At 41.9% G+C, this 14,376-nt stretch overlaps 1 protein-coding gene across 1 annotated transcript in view; it reads right to left on the bottom strand.

Moving 5' to 3' along the window:
- Positions 1-8,759: 8,759 nt before the first annotated feature.
- UACA (uveal autoantigen with coiled-coil domains and ankyrin repeats) overlaps positions 8,760-14,376 on the bottom strand; it is a 95,079-nt gene continuing 89,462 nt past the window's right edge. The window contains 2 exon segments of the mRNA XM_028506743.2: positions 8,760-9,983; positions 12,555-12,620. Of these exon segments, the coding sequence (XP_028362544.1) occupies positions 9,912-9,983; positions 12,555-12,620 (138 nt within the window). The 3' untranslated portion in view covers positions 8,760-9,911.

The raw sequence follows: 14,376 nt of genomic DNA, 5'->3' as shown, positions 1-14,376 counted from the left end.
CATTTGTTTTCTTACAAACAATTGCAGGAAGATTTGGAACTTGAAAGAATATGTAGGTTTTGAAGCAGAGGGAGGAGCTGGGTAGACCCATGGAACACAGTGAAGAGTCAAAAATCAGCCTGAGACACATACAGGAGTTTAATACCATCTCAACATGGCATTACACATCAGTGGAGAAAACAAAGACTTTTGATTTAAAGATAAAGGATAATTGATTCATTAGACAATCTGGCTAACAATGTGGACAGTAATCAGGCTGAACCTGCACCTTACATGATACCATAAAAACAAATTCCAAATGGATTATTTGTTTAATATAAGTAATAAGATAATAAAAGCACTAGTAAAATATAGGTACACATGTTGGGGAAAATGTGTATGATATGACACCAGTGCACAAACCACAAAAGCCTGACAAATTTTATTCCCTACAACATTGAACCTTCTGAAGGAAAGAAAAAATAAAGTTAAAGGACAAATAAGAAAATCAGAGGGAAACACTTGCCACTTATATGGCAAAGAGTTAACATCCTTTATAGCTGATTCTTAAATTAGCTACAAGGGTTAAGAGCAATTCTTGCCCACAGAGTCCAATTCAATCAAGCACTCAACTCTCTTTAAAAAGAAAAAAAAAGGTAGGAAGCCTATTTATTGGATTTCCTGAACAGAGAAGGAAGTGGCCCAACATCCTGTGCCATAACCTTCTAAGGACAGGCGTCCTTGGAAGGGATGCATGCAGTGTTATTGAAAAATACACACCAAGCATTAACAGCTATATGTAGGTTTGGGGTAAATTATTTTTTTCTTTTTACCATCTATATTTTCTAAAAGTTTCTAAATTGAATATTCTTTGCTTTGAAGTAAAGGGAAAATATGTATGTCAGCCCATGTTCTTAATTGCAAGCGAGAAGCTTCTGGCTGTTTAAGCAAACAGAGGGTGTTTTAAGAAAGCACTGGGTAGCTCACTGAATCACAGGGAAGCTGGGAAACCAGGTGTGGACCTGAGTAGACAGGAAAGGCTTCCAAATCCTACTTGAAAGTCTCTCTTTTCGGAAACAGCAACTGCCCCATCAAACATTAGATGCTAACCTTTCGGCCACCTCCATCTTTGCAGCAGGAACTTGGTTTTGGAGCACATCCAAGCGCCCCTGTTTTGGGAGAGAGAGGTCAGTACCACATCTGTGTGGGCCCTGAGAAAGAAGATACCTACTAAGAAGGGTTCCTGGTGGCTAACTGGGCCCAAATTTTTAAAAACCAAGCCTGGCAGCTACTTCTACACAGGGACCTCTCGCACAAACTTCACCTCAGGGACAAGCCTGCACTGAGCTGCCTGCCTGCACTGTGTTTCTGCCATCTGAACCGGCCCTTGCAGAGGAGTTCCTGGAGTCCTATTTCAACCAGTAGGACTGAGGCTTTCCCCCTCCAGTCAGAGCTGTGCAGCTATATCCCCCATCAACATCTTCATGGAACAATCAAAGCAGCTCCATTCTGACCACACAAGATAATGCTTTTTGGACCAATCAACTGTGAAGATTTGGAGCCCTCATTTGCATGAGGAGGGACCAACTGGGGACCAGGGGTGGGGATTTCTGTCTATATAAGCCAGTTCCCCACGGGCTCTAGGAGTACACTTTCTCTTTCCACATGAAGACTGATGATTGTGTTTTCCTGGCTATGCTGAAACAGCAAAGGTGTCTCACTGCAACAGAGTGGAGCCAGCACATCAGAGCGGAGTAGAGTCCAGGGCAAAGCAGACCAGCACGGAGCAGAGCAGAGCTATCCAACTCTCGGGGCCTGGCCCCAGGGCTGCCTCACCAACGTGCTGTATCACAGTTGAGCTGTTTTACACTGAATACAGTTTTCTTCTTCACCACACCTCAAACTGGAGATTTGTGTTGGCTTTGAATTGGCACCAACAACCCCTGGTTGACATCTGCCTCTTACTGTCACTTCTTCCCCTAGTCAAAGTCAAGGGCACTGATGGCAAAATGACCTCGTCTGAGTCATGTGCTCACATCCCCGGATATCGGGAAAGCAAATATTGGGCATTTTCAGCCTCTATAGAGGGCAGGTGTCTGTTCCTCTCACTAACACTCATAAGGCAGAGACAGCGTTTGCAGGGAAGCCCCGCGGCCGGCTGGAGTCCAGGAGCAGGAGCGTGCAGGCCCCGCTGCCGTAGCCACGCCCTCACGCCACGGGTGCCAGCGGTCAGCTCCAGCTACCAGAACCGGAGCGCAGAGGCACACAACATCCTCAGCAAATGGAAATTCAGCTTCTGGTCCTTTGAAACAGGAACTCACACGAAGCTTCCAGGACCCAACCCAAGCCAGACAAGCCCAATGTTTGTTTTCCAAGCCACATATGATCATATATACAATGATCTCTTGAAGAAAGACAAAGAACTGTATCCCAGCGAGTGGCCCCTTAAAGTCCTTAGCGTGGTTGTCTCCGGTAGGTGTGACCTGTGGGGCAGGCATCACACTGACCCCAGGTCCGGGGTGTCTGTGTAAGGCGGGCACATATGCTGAGTGTTGTGCTGAGCCTGGCACGTGTGATGCAAACATCTCCTCCTCTTATTTAAGGGAAAGTTTGTGTCCCTGATGCTGCTTGGACAGTGGAAGGGCTGGAGCCATTTGGGGCAGCGAGCAGGCTTGTAGGTCGTACAGACGCAAACATGATGTCCACAATGGCAAAGTCAGGGAAAGGTTCTGACAGGATGCCACACAGCTTAGAAGGGGGCGCGGCGGAATGCGCAGAATTCCGTTTCTTTTCACACTGTGGGGCTGCCTACTTTCCTTTGCAGGCAGGTGTGTGCCTGGATGTGTGGTGTGGTGTGCGCTGATACACACGTGGGCCGGTTGCCTCACACACCTCTGGGGATATGTTGGATCTGCTACTTAAGACTCCTGAAAGGAAAGGTACTTTTAAACAGATTTTTAGCAAAGTGACACCAGGTTGTGTGAGGTTAAGATAATCATTGCCCAGGTTGTGCCCACGCACTTGATCACTGGGTGCTGCTTCGAAACTCCCAGGCCTGCCATTGTTATCATGAGGGACCACAGTCCTCAGGGTGGGGCTTGATCACACTCAGGTGAATGATGCCAAATGGAAAACTTGGTCTTCACATTGTCACACTTGCAATTTTTAATAAACTACGAAGTTTCCTGTAAAAAAAGGACTCATAAGGCAGAGAATTCCCTAAACATAGAGAGGTGAGGTGGTTGATATGTTGTGTGGTTATGGCTCATTGCATAACACTTTTTTTTTTTTTAAAAAGAGAGTTTTATCAAAAATACAGAGGGAAGGAGAAATCTGTGAAAAGCAGCAATAGTTTAGAGGGAATTGTGAATTCAGGGTGGGCGGATATAATTCATGCAGAATTGATGCCTCCACTTGTTGCAAATTATCATCCCCTGAAAATATGGTTTTAACTCTTGATTAATACATCATTGGGGGTTAACATGCTTTTTTAAAATGAAAATTCATTCGTAGTAGTTAACATGCTATAATTTACAACTGGTATAAATTAACCTGGTGAACTGTTTTCTAATTCCTGTCTCGGGAAGCTACAGCATTTTCTGTCCTGGAATGGAGGCGAGGGCAGCGCGAGCACCCCCAGGCCCAGACTCGGAGGTGCGCGGGGCGGAGGGGGCGGGGCCCTGAGGTGCAGTCAGAGCACTGGAGGCCTGCAGTGACACAGGAAACGAACGCAACAGAGAGGAAGGAAGGCAGAAACTACCCAAGATAAACATGTGCTTTAACAACCTGTTTGAAACATCTATACACCAAGAATAAGGCAGGAGAAAAAAGAAAGTTCTTCATGGACCCAAAAACCTCAAAATGTGGACTACTATTAGTCTGAGTTCAATGATCTCATAGGCTACAAATTAGTCCAAAATAAGATTATTTGAAAACTAGCTTAAGCCTCTTGCCATCAAGTCTCACAGAAGCATTTGGGAAGATGCCCCTGTTCTTGCACGGCCCACGTCCTGGAGGGTGTGCACGCTCCAGCAAGAAGTGTCCTGACTGCTGGGCTGGGGCCACAGGCCATGTTGGCTGCCTCGGAACCAGGCTCCCTGTGCTCTTACTAATGGATGCTGGGCCTCGAGTGTGGGATGCCCTCTGCCTGGCACTGGCTGCTGGGAAATTGAGTCAAATTGAGGTCAGCTGCAGAAAAGTAACCAGAATACTTGATGTTCACGGTATGTTTTCTGCATCCCCAGCTGCTGCTTGTTTTTCCTATTCTTTTAGTATTTACCATCTCCCTTCCCCCCCCCCCCCCATTAATGAAAAATTGCATGTCGCCTTAATTTACAATCCTTTCTGCAATGAGGTAAGGTGAAAACACTAAATATGCATATTGACATTCGCTTGGGAACCTAGAATATAAGTTCCAGGCACTAGCTCCTTTTTCTCATTAGCATCAGATCACAATTGAAATTACCTCAAATTCTCTGTTGTCCTGGTAACTGCTCTCTACTTAGAGAACAGAGGCCGAAATTGCCCGAAAGGGTCTGGAAGAAAAGCAAGGGCTTATTAAGAAATGCTTCCTGATGTTCATAAGCAATGCAGCAAGCTGAGCCAGATGGTGGCACGCAGTTAGAGAAAAGCCCTCCTCACGGTCATCCCAGTTGCTGTGATGTACTTGGGCTTTGCCACTGTTAAGAGGCTATGCACATTATAATAACAAGATTGGCTATGGCACAGCAAAAATATTGACAATGAATAGTATTTTGGATCATCACAGATTGCAAATCCTCTTAAACACTTTCAACTCTAACAGATATATTTAGGCTGGGGGAATTTCTTCAAGTGTCAATTGGTGTGAATGAATAGAGATGGTTTTAGAAGAACTATATCACTTAGGGATTAGGGCCAACTGGAATAACTCACTTTTAAAAAAATAAGAGCCCCAGAGCTCCAGGGAGCAGCTCCCCTCCATGTGACTGAGGCAGGCACACCTCTGTCCTCAGGGCTGTGCTTGCAAGCCCCGCGGTGCCTCGGTGGCAGGCCCCCCCTCCATCCCACAGAGAACAGTCTGTAATGACGCACTGTGCATACATGGCAGCTTGAAGCTCCTGTAAGTGAGACAATGTTTCTAGCAACAACGGAGAGGAAAAAATTTAGGTAGCAGTCATTTTTATTTTGGCTCAACGGATTTTTAGCAGGAATACTCTGAATATGAATTGGCTTCATTTTTAAATCCTTCAGAGAATTTCTGAAGAAGCCCATAAGGTGCCACTTTAGTCAGAGGCAATTTTTAAAAAGCTTAGAATAGCCAGAAAGAAAATCACAAAACTTGTTTGGACATTGTAGGGGAAAAGTTACAAATTATAATAACTGCATTCCTTCCCACATGCTCCGGGTCTATGTGCCTTTATCCTCCTACGTAACACTGGCCCCCAGTTTCTGGAGGTGGGAATGGGACGGGAGGCATGGTGTAAACAACAAGAAAAGCCTATGTTAAGGTATTGCTCGTCATGTTTTAACTGCAACTATGAAAAGTGTGCTACTAGCACTTAATAAGCAGCACGGTGCAGACGTTCCCCCCACAGGTGAGTGGCTGTTCCGCGCGTGGAATTCCAGTCCTTTCTGGATTGTTGGGGTATCACTAGTAAAAGCAACACTCATTAGAAGTAACTCCTCCTCTTCAGGTCTTTCCCCCCATGGTCTTTAAGGACCACTGGAGTAGGCATTTTCAAACTCAAATTCTTTACAATATAGAGCGATCTGAAAACTAAGAGACATGTGGTATCTCAAAATGAAGTATCAACAGAGGGATCCCAGTTGCTTGGATCTCCTGCAGGCACTACTTTTAAAGGGGCCTTCACCACATTCTTCCAGCCTGTAAGAAAGCAACTTAATGATGCATAACACTAGTTATTATAAAATAAGACTGAATCTGCACGGTAGCTATTCACAATGTGGACAATGACACTCCTTCATGGCCTATTTTCTTTTACATGCATGCCCTTCTCCCCACCCTTAATGCAGTCTGTATACGTAAAACAAATACTCCGTGCAGCAGGGCCTGGGCCTTAAAACCATATAAAAGAGTCCTGTAGTTTAATGGTCCTTAAATGCTCAACATCTTTTTCACTTAATGTAAAATCCATCTGATCTAATAGCCGTGACTGAATTATAGATATATAATTTTTTTCTATTAAATGTTAATCTTCTGACTTGGCAGAGCAATAGAAGTCTTCTAAATTATTAAGAAGGCAATAACCTCTCTAAACTCCTTCCCGATTTCAGAATATTCCCAGGACTGTTATCTCAAAAAAATTGCAAACCTGTTTAAAATATAAAATTCAGGCCCAGTAAGTACAAGTTGATGCTAAATATCAATTATAAGGGGCATGTTTTCACTGATGCCTCACGTCACTGAATGGGACACACACACACACACACACACACACACACACACACACACGATGGGGAAGGCAGCCCTCACAGGCTTGGCTCCGTCTCACTTATATATGACACTTTTGTAACCTTCCCTTTGGTTGAATTCATTCATCATCAGTGTTTGTTCATGCAGATGTAAATAATGAAAATGCCCTCTAATGAGTAAGTGATGCCACATGCCCAATTATGCTACACACAAGTGCGCTCAGTGCCGAGGGAATCTTACTGGAAAGCCATCTCTGCTGCTTCATCTTTAAAAAAAAAATCTCTGCATTCATGACTCTTGTCAGCCAAAGGCCCCTACCTGCTATAAGAAACAGAGATGCTAAGAAGCAGATTAGTATGTACCTGGAGAGGTTGGTCTAGACGGCCTTGTTTCAAATAGCCAAGGCCCAAAACACAGGCAAGAATTTCAAACAAGGAAGTGTCAGCTCCAGTTCGGGGGGAACAGTGGAGCAAGAGCAGGACTGCCTAGTGTCCATTCTGTATTGTGTGCACGATGCATTCTGAGCCTGATGCATTCTATGGTGCCATTCCTATTTTTCTTTCTGGAAATTATTCACAACATTTAGCAGCCAGGAGTAAGGTCCGGGTTCTTTTTTTCTGCCAGATGTGAGCAGCCACACTCTGCATGCTCATCACAGGCAGTCTTCTTTCAAACCTCATTTTAGCACCAGAGGTATGTCATTACCTAGATGAACAGAATGTGCAAGAGGAAAAAAGATCATCACAAGGCTGAAGAATCCAGTGACGAGGAAAACACAGAGGCAGTGAGAAGTCGTTTTCCTCCACCGTGGTGAAGCAGACATAACCACTGCTGGCTAATGGCTGGCATCCGTGTAAGCAGTCACCATGGACACCAACAGCTCATCTGAACCTCTACCCTATTCTATCTTGAAACAAGTGAACCAAGAGCACGCCCTTCAGACAGGTAAGAAGCGTGTATACGAGAACAGCACTTACATCCCCGTTAACAGACAGCTGGGACCACTCGGGAAATAGGGGATCACCTTCTAAAGCTGCAAGATTTTTAAAGCAGCAATAATCCCATGCTTTTAGAATAACAGAACATTTTGAACTATAACATTTGGTTGGGAACAAGAGAAAAGGTTAACATAAAAACCAAGCCATCAGAAAGATTAAACTAATTTAATCTGTAGTTTTAGAACAACACAGGTATAGTGAAAGATTAGTCACTGTAATGTAAAAACTTAAGATGTTCATCGGATGAATGTTTGATTTTATGTGAATAGTTCTTTACAACACTGATGCTCTGTGGAAAGGAACAAGCTTTTCTGATGAACAGGAGCGATAATAAAGACTAAACAATGGAAGTGTAGTAGAGCTTTCCACAGAGGGGACCGCACTCCACAGGAGCTCAGCGGTCCTTCCAGAGAGCACTCACGTCTTAGACAGCAACACATCTTCTCTCTCTTGGCCAGGAATTCAGGCCTCACAGTCTTTCTGAGCACAGGGCAGCAGAGGCCGGCATCACCCGTTTTGTATGTTCCACTCACTTACTGTCTTAAAAACATCAGCCGTCGGTGTTGTAAATGCAGTCTCTGCCTTTGATATCACAAGATGAGCGAATGAGTGGTTGGGACGAGTTCAAGAGTCCCTGGTGCTTCCTTCACTCGACACAGCAGCTGCAAATGGGTATCACCATCTGTACTTTGAACCCCATGGATCTCTACACCAAATTCTCCAAAGACAGTAAATAGACTTTGTTTCCTCACAAGGATGCTCAAAACAGTATTCCACAGAAAACACTTTATTGATGGTTGAAGACAAAATAAAATACAAATAAAGTTCCCTTTCCAGCCCTAATACGGACAACATAGCACGGAGACGTGACCACTCAGGAACTTACTCCACTGCGGGGCTTCGGCAGGTGACCTGATACTCGTGAGACAGAACCCAGGCTGTACAACGGGGTCCCCAACATCCGGGCCCGTTAGGAACAGGCCACACAGCAGGAGGTGAGCTGGAATGTAACATGCTTGAATCATCCCGAAACCATCCACCCCCTGCCCCAGGTCCATGGAAAAATTGTCTTTCACAAAACCGGTCCCTGGTGCCAGAAAGGTTGGGACATTAAATATAAAAATTAAAGAATCCAAATATTGCTTATGTAAACCCTGCACATCCACCTAAAGAGCTAAGAGTAAATCCTGCCCTGACCTTTCACTGTTGTCTCCACACGGAAGAACCTCAATGACTCCTTTGGTGGGAAAAGCTACCCGACCATCCTGTGCCCTCGTTATCACACCAGAGTGGGGTCACCACTCTGGTTCCTGACATTCCAAGATGATTGCTAATGTACGTTTTGCAATTGAAAAAACTGGCAGAAATAATTCATTTGTTCAGTTTATTTGCTAATAGTCAAATTAGTAATTTTCAATGTAAATGGTAAACAAAATTCATAAAAATATCAAAACATATAAACTTTAATGAGATGTAGTTAATAAAAATGGTTGGTTACAACAGAGTATTTACTATAAACATGTCCAATTTTATTTATTATTTTCTTGCTAACTACATTCTTAAAGTTTACTATATTATTGCACTTTTGTCTAAAATCTTAAAGATCTATTTTCATGCTATTTTGCAAAAAAGTTGCATTTCACATTATTAATTTCATTAGTGCAATTTTCCTATAAATAAGCACAAACATTTGGAGGATGCATGTGTAACGAGTGCTTGGTTATTACAGTTGCAAATATCAACATAAATGCTAAAAAAGCCTAAAATTTTTGACTCTGAAATATCTAGCATACCACTTATACTTCTCTAAATACTGCAGCAAGAACAGTCACCACAAGTGAAAACCAAGGTACTGTTGTGGAGATTACAAGGCAATTTTATTATAAATTCCTGATATATTCCACCCTGGCCTGTTCTTAATCTAAATGTAATTTAGCACTGCAAACCATTATGAAAAGAAATTTATTTTAAAAGGCATAAAAGTTACTTGTGTAAGAAAAAAATCTGTAATTCCAAAAGAAGTCAAAGGCACTCAAGTTACTTCAGTAAAAATGAACTTGGCCAGCCAAGTTACAATGCATTCCTTGAAACTGCATCAGTCTCATGGCTCATACTGAAGATCTGAGAGATCTTTTGATCCACTTGAAAGTGGCCACCGACCAAATTAATTTCTCTGAGAGAAATCTTTAAGTAATTTTTTTCAGCCTAACCCCTCTTCAACCCCACTCAGACGGCTCATGTTTTATCAGGGATGCAAGGTTTGAACATACGTGGCCAGTCCAGGGCAAAGCGTTATACTGTTTGCCTAACTGTAAAATTAACACATGTGGAAGATAAGATTGGAACTGATATTTAAAAAACTCAATAACATACTCATCTAATTTTTAAAAACCTATTGATGGAATAAAATATATTTTATTTCAATTATATTAGTACAGAAAGGCTCAGAAAGGCCACGTAGCTGCAAAAGAACACTCAGCACCAGAGGGTGAGGCGGACGCCGTGGGTCAGCGCTGACCCTAGCACACGAGCCCCTGCCGCATCTGTATGATCTGGAGCAAGGCTGCCTGCACATCCGCGTCCATGTGACCCTTGAGACAGAGAAGAAAGGGGAGAAATAGTTCGTGTCATCTTCATTTACACAAGAATTCGAACGAAAGACTAAGGCTTTATAATAGGGCCCAACTGGCTGTGATTCACCAAATGCCAAAACCTTACCACCTCGGTTATATTCTAAAGGATTTACTGGAAAATGGAGTAGAGCTCTATCATGGAAACAAAGAAACTCATTTAAAAGTTGTGCACACCAGTTGCTCTTAACATCTATTGTCAGAAAACAGACACACTTTTCTTTTGTAACAGCTTGGATAATAAGGCACAGTGTGAGTTATAAATGAGCAAAGTAAACTGCAAGGAAATTTTTATTCTTGCTCCTGCTGAGAGTTTTTTTTAATTAGAAAGGTTATTAATGAAAAAATCCCCATATTTATATATTTTACATAAATAGAATCATACATGTAATTTTGCAACTTGCTTTTCAGCTGGTGTCATAGAAATCTATCCCAAGTTATTCCCCTAATTACTTCAAAATATTGTATAACATACCAGTGTATGGCTATATCATAACTTCTTTACCCATTCCCCCAATGATGGGTATTTTAAGATTTTTGCAGTATTTATGAGCAGATTCCTAGAAAACAAATTGATGGGTCAAAAAGCAAGCTCAGCCCTGGCCAGGTGGCTCAGTTATTTGGAGCATCATCCCGTGCACCAAAAGGTTGCGGGTTCAACCCCTGGTCAGGACACATACCTAGATTGGGGGTTTGACCCCTGGTTGGGGTGCATATGGGAGGCAACCAACTGATGTTTCTCTCTCCCTCTCTCTCTCTCCCTCTCTCTCTCTCTTTCTCTCTCTCTCTCTCAAATCAATAAGCATGTCCTCGGGTGAGAACTTTTTTTAAAAAAGCAAGCTCAATTTTTAATTTTGCTAAGTACTACAAAGTTTCCTTCTATAGAGATTGTAACAGTTTACACTCCCACCAACAGGGGATAAATGCCTACCTCTCACAAAGCCCTGCCCAACAAACACTACAGCCCGGCACCTTGTTCAACATTTACCAGTCTCGTAAGAGAGAAATGGTACCTCCTTGTTTATTTACATTCCCCCCATTACTGGTGAGGTTGAGATCCTCTTAGGCATTTAGAAAGAAACACTTTAAACTTAAAAAGATGGCAAGCAGGTTGATTAAATGCAAGTCAATATGTGAGTTTATTACAGTTTCCCCTCCTTTTACTTTGCTGGAATACTTGAATAGGTTTCAGCATAATGCTTCCTATTAATATAAAAAGTTTTGCTTCCAAAATCTGTTTCTATAACAGCAGGGTGTTTAAATTTCAAACATTAGCCATAGTTGACTAAACTGAATTTCTTAGTTAACTTTATGATGCCAGAAGGTAAGACTATTTCAGATGCCAGCTGCTTTTGTTATGTTTCATTAGGAGTCAGTGGAACAGTTTCAGAAGCTTGTTAGTTTGCAGCATCTCTTGGGAGAGCATGCTCTTCCTCCCTCTCTAATACAGATCTGTATGCTTTCCTGCTATTTCCCCTCCTAAACTTCCCATCCTGGTCCCTCAACAGCCTCCTCCAGTAACTGCAGCACACTTTCCAATTCCAGCTTACTTTCTACCCACTCAAGAGAAGGTGGCCCGAGGCATTTTCTTTTATCATCACAGTCATTCTATCCTAGTGGATTCCCATTCATGTCTTATAGGACCAGCCAGCCTCTTTCTTTTAAGAATTCTACGTCGTGGTTTCTTCCTTTTTATTATTTTATCCAGTTCTTTTTTAAAAATGACTTTTCTTTGACCTTTGCTCTGAATACCCATGCTTTTTTTCCTTTTAACAGTGTGGCCTGACACACTTCAAATCCTAAAAAATCCACTTATGTCTCACCTGCTATTCTAACATAGTCTCTTTTAGTACATATTCCTGAAAAACCTATCACAAGAATTTTGGAGATGCTGATCATAGGGTTTCTACAGAGCATTAAGGATAGTATCTTTCATGTGTTAAACAATTTCTTAGTGAGATTTATTTTTTTTAAATAGAGCTTTCTCATGAACCCAAAGAAGGGAATTTTTAATCGTATGCTTCACTGAGTTTAAGACTCAATACATAAGTATTATTGATAATCTCCTAACAGAATCAAATTTTTTCCTTAAATTATTATAATTCTGGGCACATCTTACTTGTCATTTTTTACTCTTATAGTGCTCTCTACATTTCAAAGAAATGCTCTCGAGCTACCAAGAGACAAGGAAGTCTGTCCCACTCTCCTCGTTACGCCACGTGTGGCCGTCAAGGCACCATCTCCGGCCAGCAGCACCAGTAGCGTGTGCTGCTGTCGTGTGCTGCAAAACTGTGTAGAACACGGGTGACGAGCAGATGGTGATAACACTAAATTTAAGACTTTGTGTTGCCATATAGCTTTGTAAATTTCCCTGGGAGATGTGCAAGCCATGGTTAAAAGGAACACAATTATTTTTAACTAAGCATATGGGCCACAACTACTTTAAACATGACTTTCACACACATTGACTTGAACATAAAAAATTATTTTCTCTAAAATAATATCCTTTGAAAAGGAGAGACTGCTCTTTACCTGTGCAGCACTAAGAAGGTGTGTCCGATAAATTGCAATTACTTCTTGGTGCTGTCTGTCAGCATCCTAGAAATGTGGAAAGACAGGCAGATCAGAATTATCAGCATTCATGTTTTCAGACACATGGAGGCTTGTGACACTGCTGCCCTTGGGCCCGAGGCTACAAAACAGCAGTATTATTAAAGTGCTGCTGCTGCTGCTTGTAATAAACCACCTAGGACCCACCGTGCACAACTCCACAGCATAACAATAGTGTGAACTTTTCTCATGGCTCTATGGGAACATCCATAGTGAAAGCAACCCTATTTATCCCAAGTCACATGAAATTATTGCCTTAGTTCACGCCTAATGCCGCTAAATAATATGAATGCTTAACAACTTATGCTTTAGATTACTGCAAAGTTTCTCTTGTCCCCATCTCTAGACTTTACTCCCTAGCATGCTTTAGAGATAGAGGCATATCTTTCCTCATATCACGTTTGGCTTAAAAACCTTGGGTGGTACTTCATTGCATATAAGAGAGAATCTAAAATCATCAGCTTAGTTCTCAATAGGCTCCATGATTTGGCTGCAAATACAGCTCCTGGACTGGCCAGGCCCATCGGCCTTTTACTGCTCCAGGCCATGCCACTAGCATTCCACCTCCATGCCTTGCTTCACACTACTGCCTTTCCTGGAAGGTTCTGTTTCCCTTTCACCTACCAAAACACCATCTGTCTTACAAGTTCAGCCCTTCCTCTTTGAAACTAGCTCCTGCCATACCAGTAATCATTCCTTCCTGGGACTTGATTATCACTTAGAATCTGGGACTGTATTCACAATTCTATATTTGGTATTTTCTGTCATTACTTTACTTTTGTTGGATCTATATTTTGCCCTTAAAACTACCCAGAACGCCTTGGGGATCAGACTGTATACTCTTTTTCCCTGACCGTGTTTAGCACAATGTCATCATGAACATAATAAATAACAAGCACATATTTCCAGTTACTGAAGGGACTACTATATCATATCCCTTTGTTAAGACCCAAATCAGCAATTTTAACAAGGTGCTATAGGCCTACAGTGTTATAAAGTGAACACTTAAAAAATAATTTTTTGTACTAAAAAATAATTCATAGTCAATTCCTATAGAGTAGGAAAATATTAGCAACAATTTACATTTGATTGGACTATGTTTTACTTAGTGCTTCCATGCATATAATTTCATTCCATTAAAAAGCAAACAAACAAACAAGCAACCAGTTCTTCTTGTCCTATTTTTATGGATGAAGAAGCCAAGTGCAAAGGGTAATGTCCCATGTCACTTGCTTTTAAAAGGTAAGGTTTAGAACTGACCTCCCATCTTCAGCTCTAAATCCAGATGTTTCCTTTAATATATAAAGGAGATATATACCCTTATAGATATTTATATGGATATAGGTACCTATATGAATATATATATCCAGATATTTTCTTTTAATATATAACAATATAAGGTATAACACCATGGGAATGCCTATCTTTACTCGTAAAGATAAAAGGGTGTAAGAAAACTTCCTTTTAGTTGAGTGGACTGATACTTTAGAGAGTGTGCCGCAGCTGGAAACACACCAGATTTGGAGTCAGTGCGTCCCAGGATCAAACCCTAGCCATAAGACTCCGGGCATCAAGTATCTTCATCTTTGTTTTCTTAACATGGAATGTTAAATGAGGGGAATAAAGCCTTGTAAGGCTGTGATGAGGATAAAGTTTAAAGTATGTAAAATGTGTAGTGTAGTGCCTGGCAGATAGTAGGCACCAAATAAAGTATATTATACCACTAGTGTAAGTAACTTTTAGC

The sequence above is a fragment of the Phyllostomus discolor genome, chromosome 1 (genome assembly GCF_004126475.2).
Source record: "Phyllostomus discolor isolate MPI-MPIP mPhyDis1 chromosome 1, mPhyDis1.pri.v3, whole genome shotgun sequence".
In the NCBI taxonomy this organism is placed as follows: domain Eukaryota; kingdom Metazoa; phylum Chordata; class Mammalia; order Chiroptera; family Phyllostomidae; genus Phyllostomus; species Phyllostomus discolor.
Note: the sequence above shows the minus strand (reverse complement) of the source record. Positions and strands in the feature narration are given on the sequence as shown.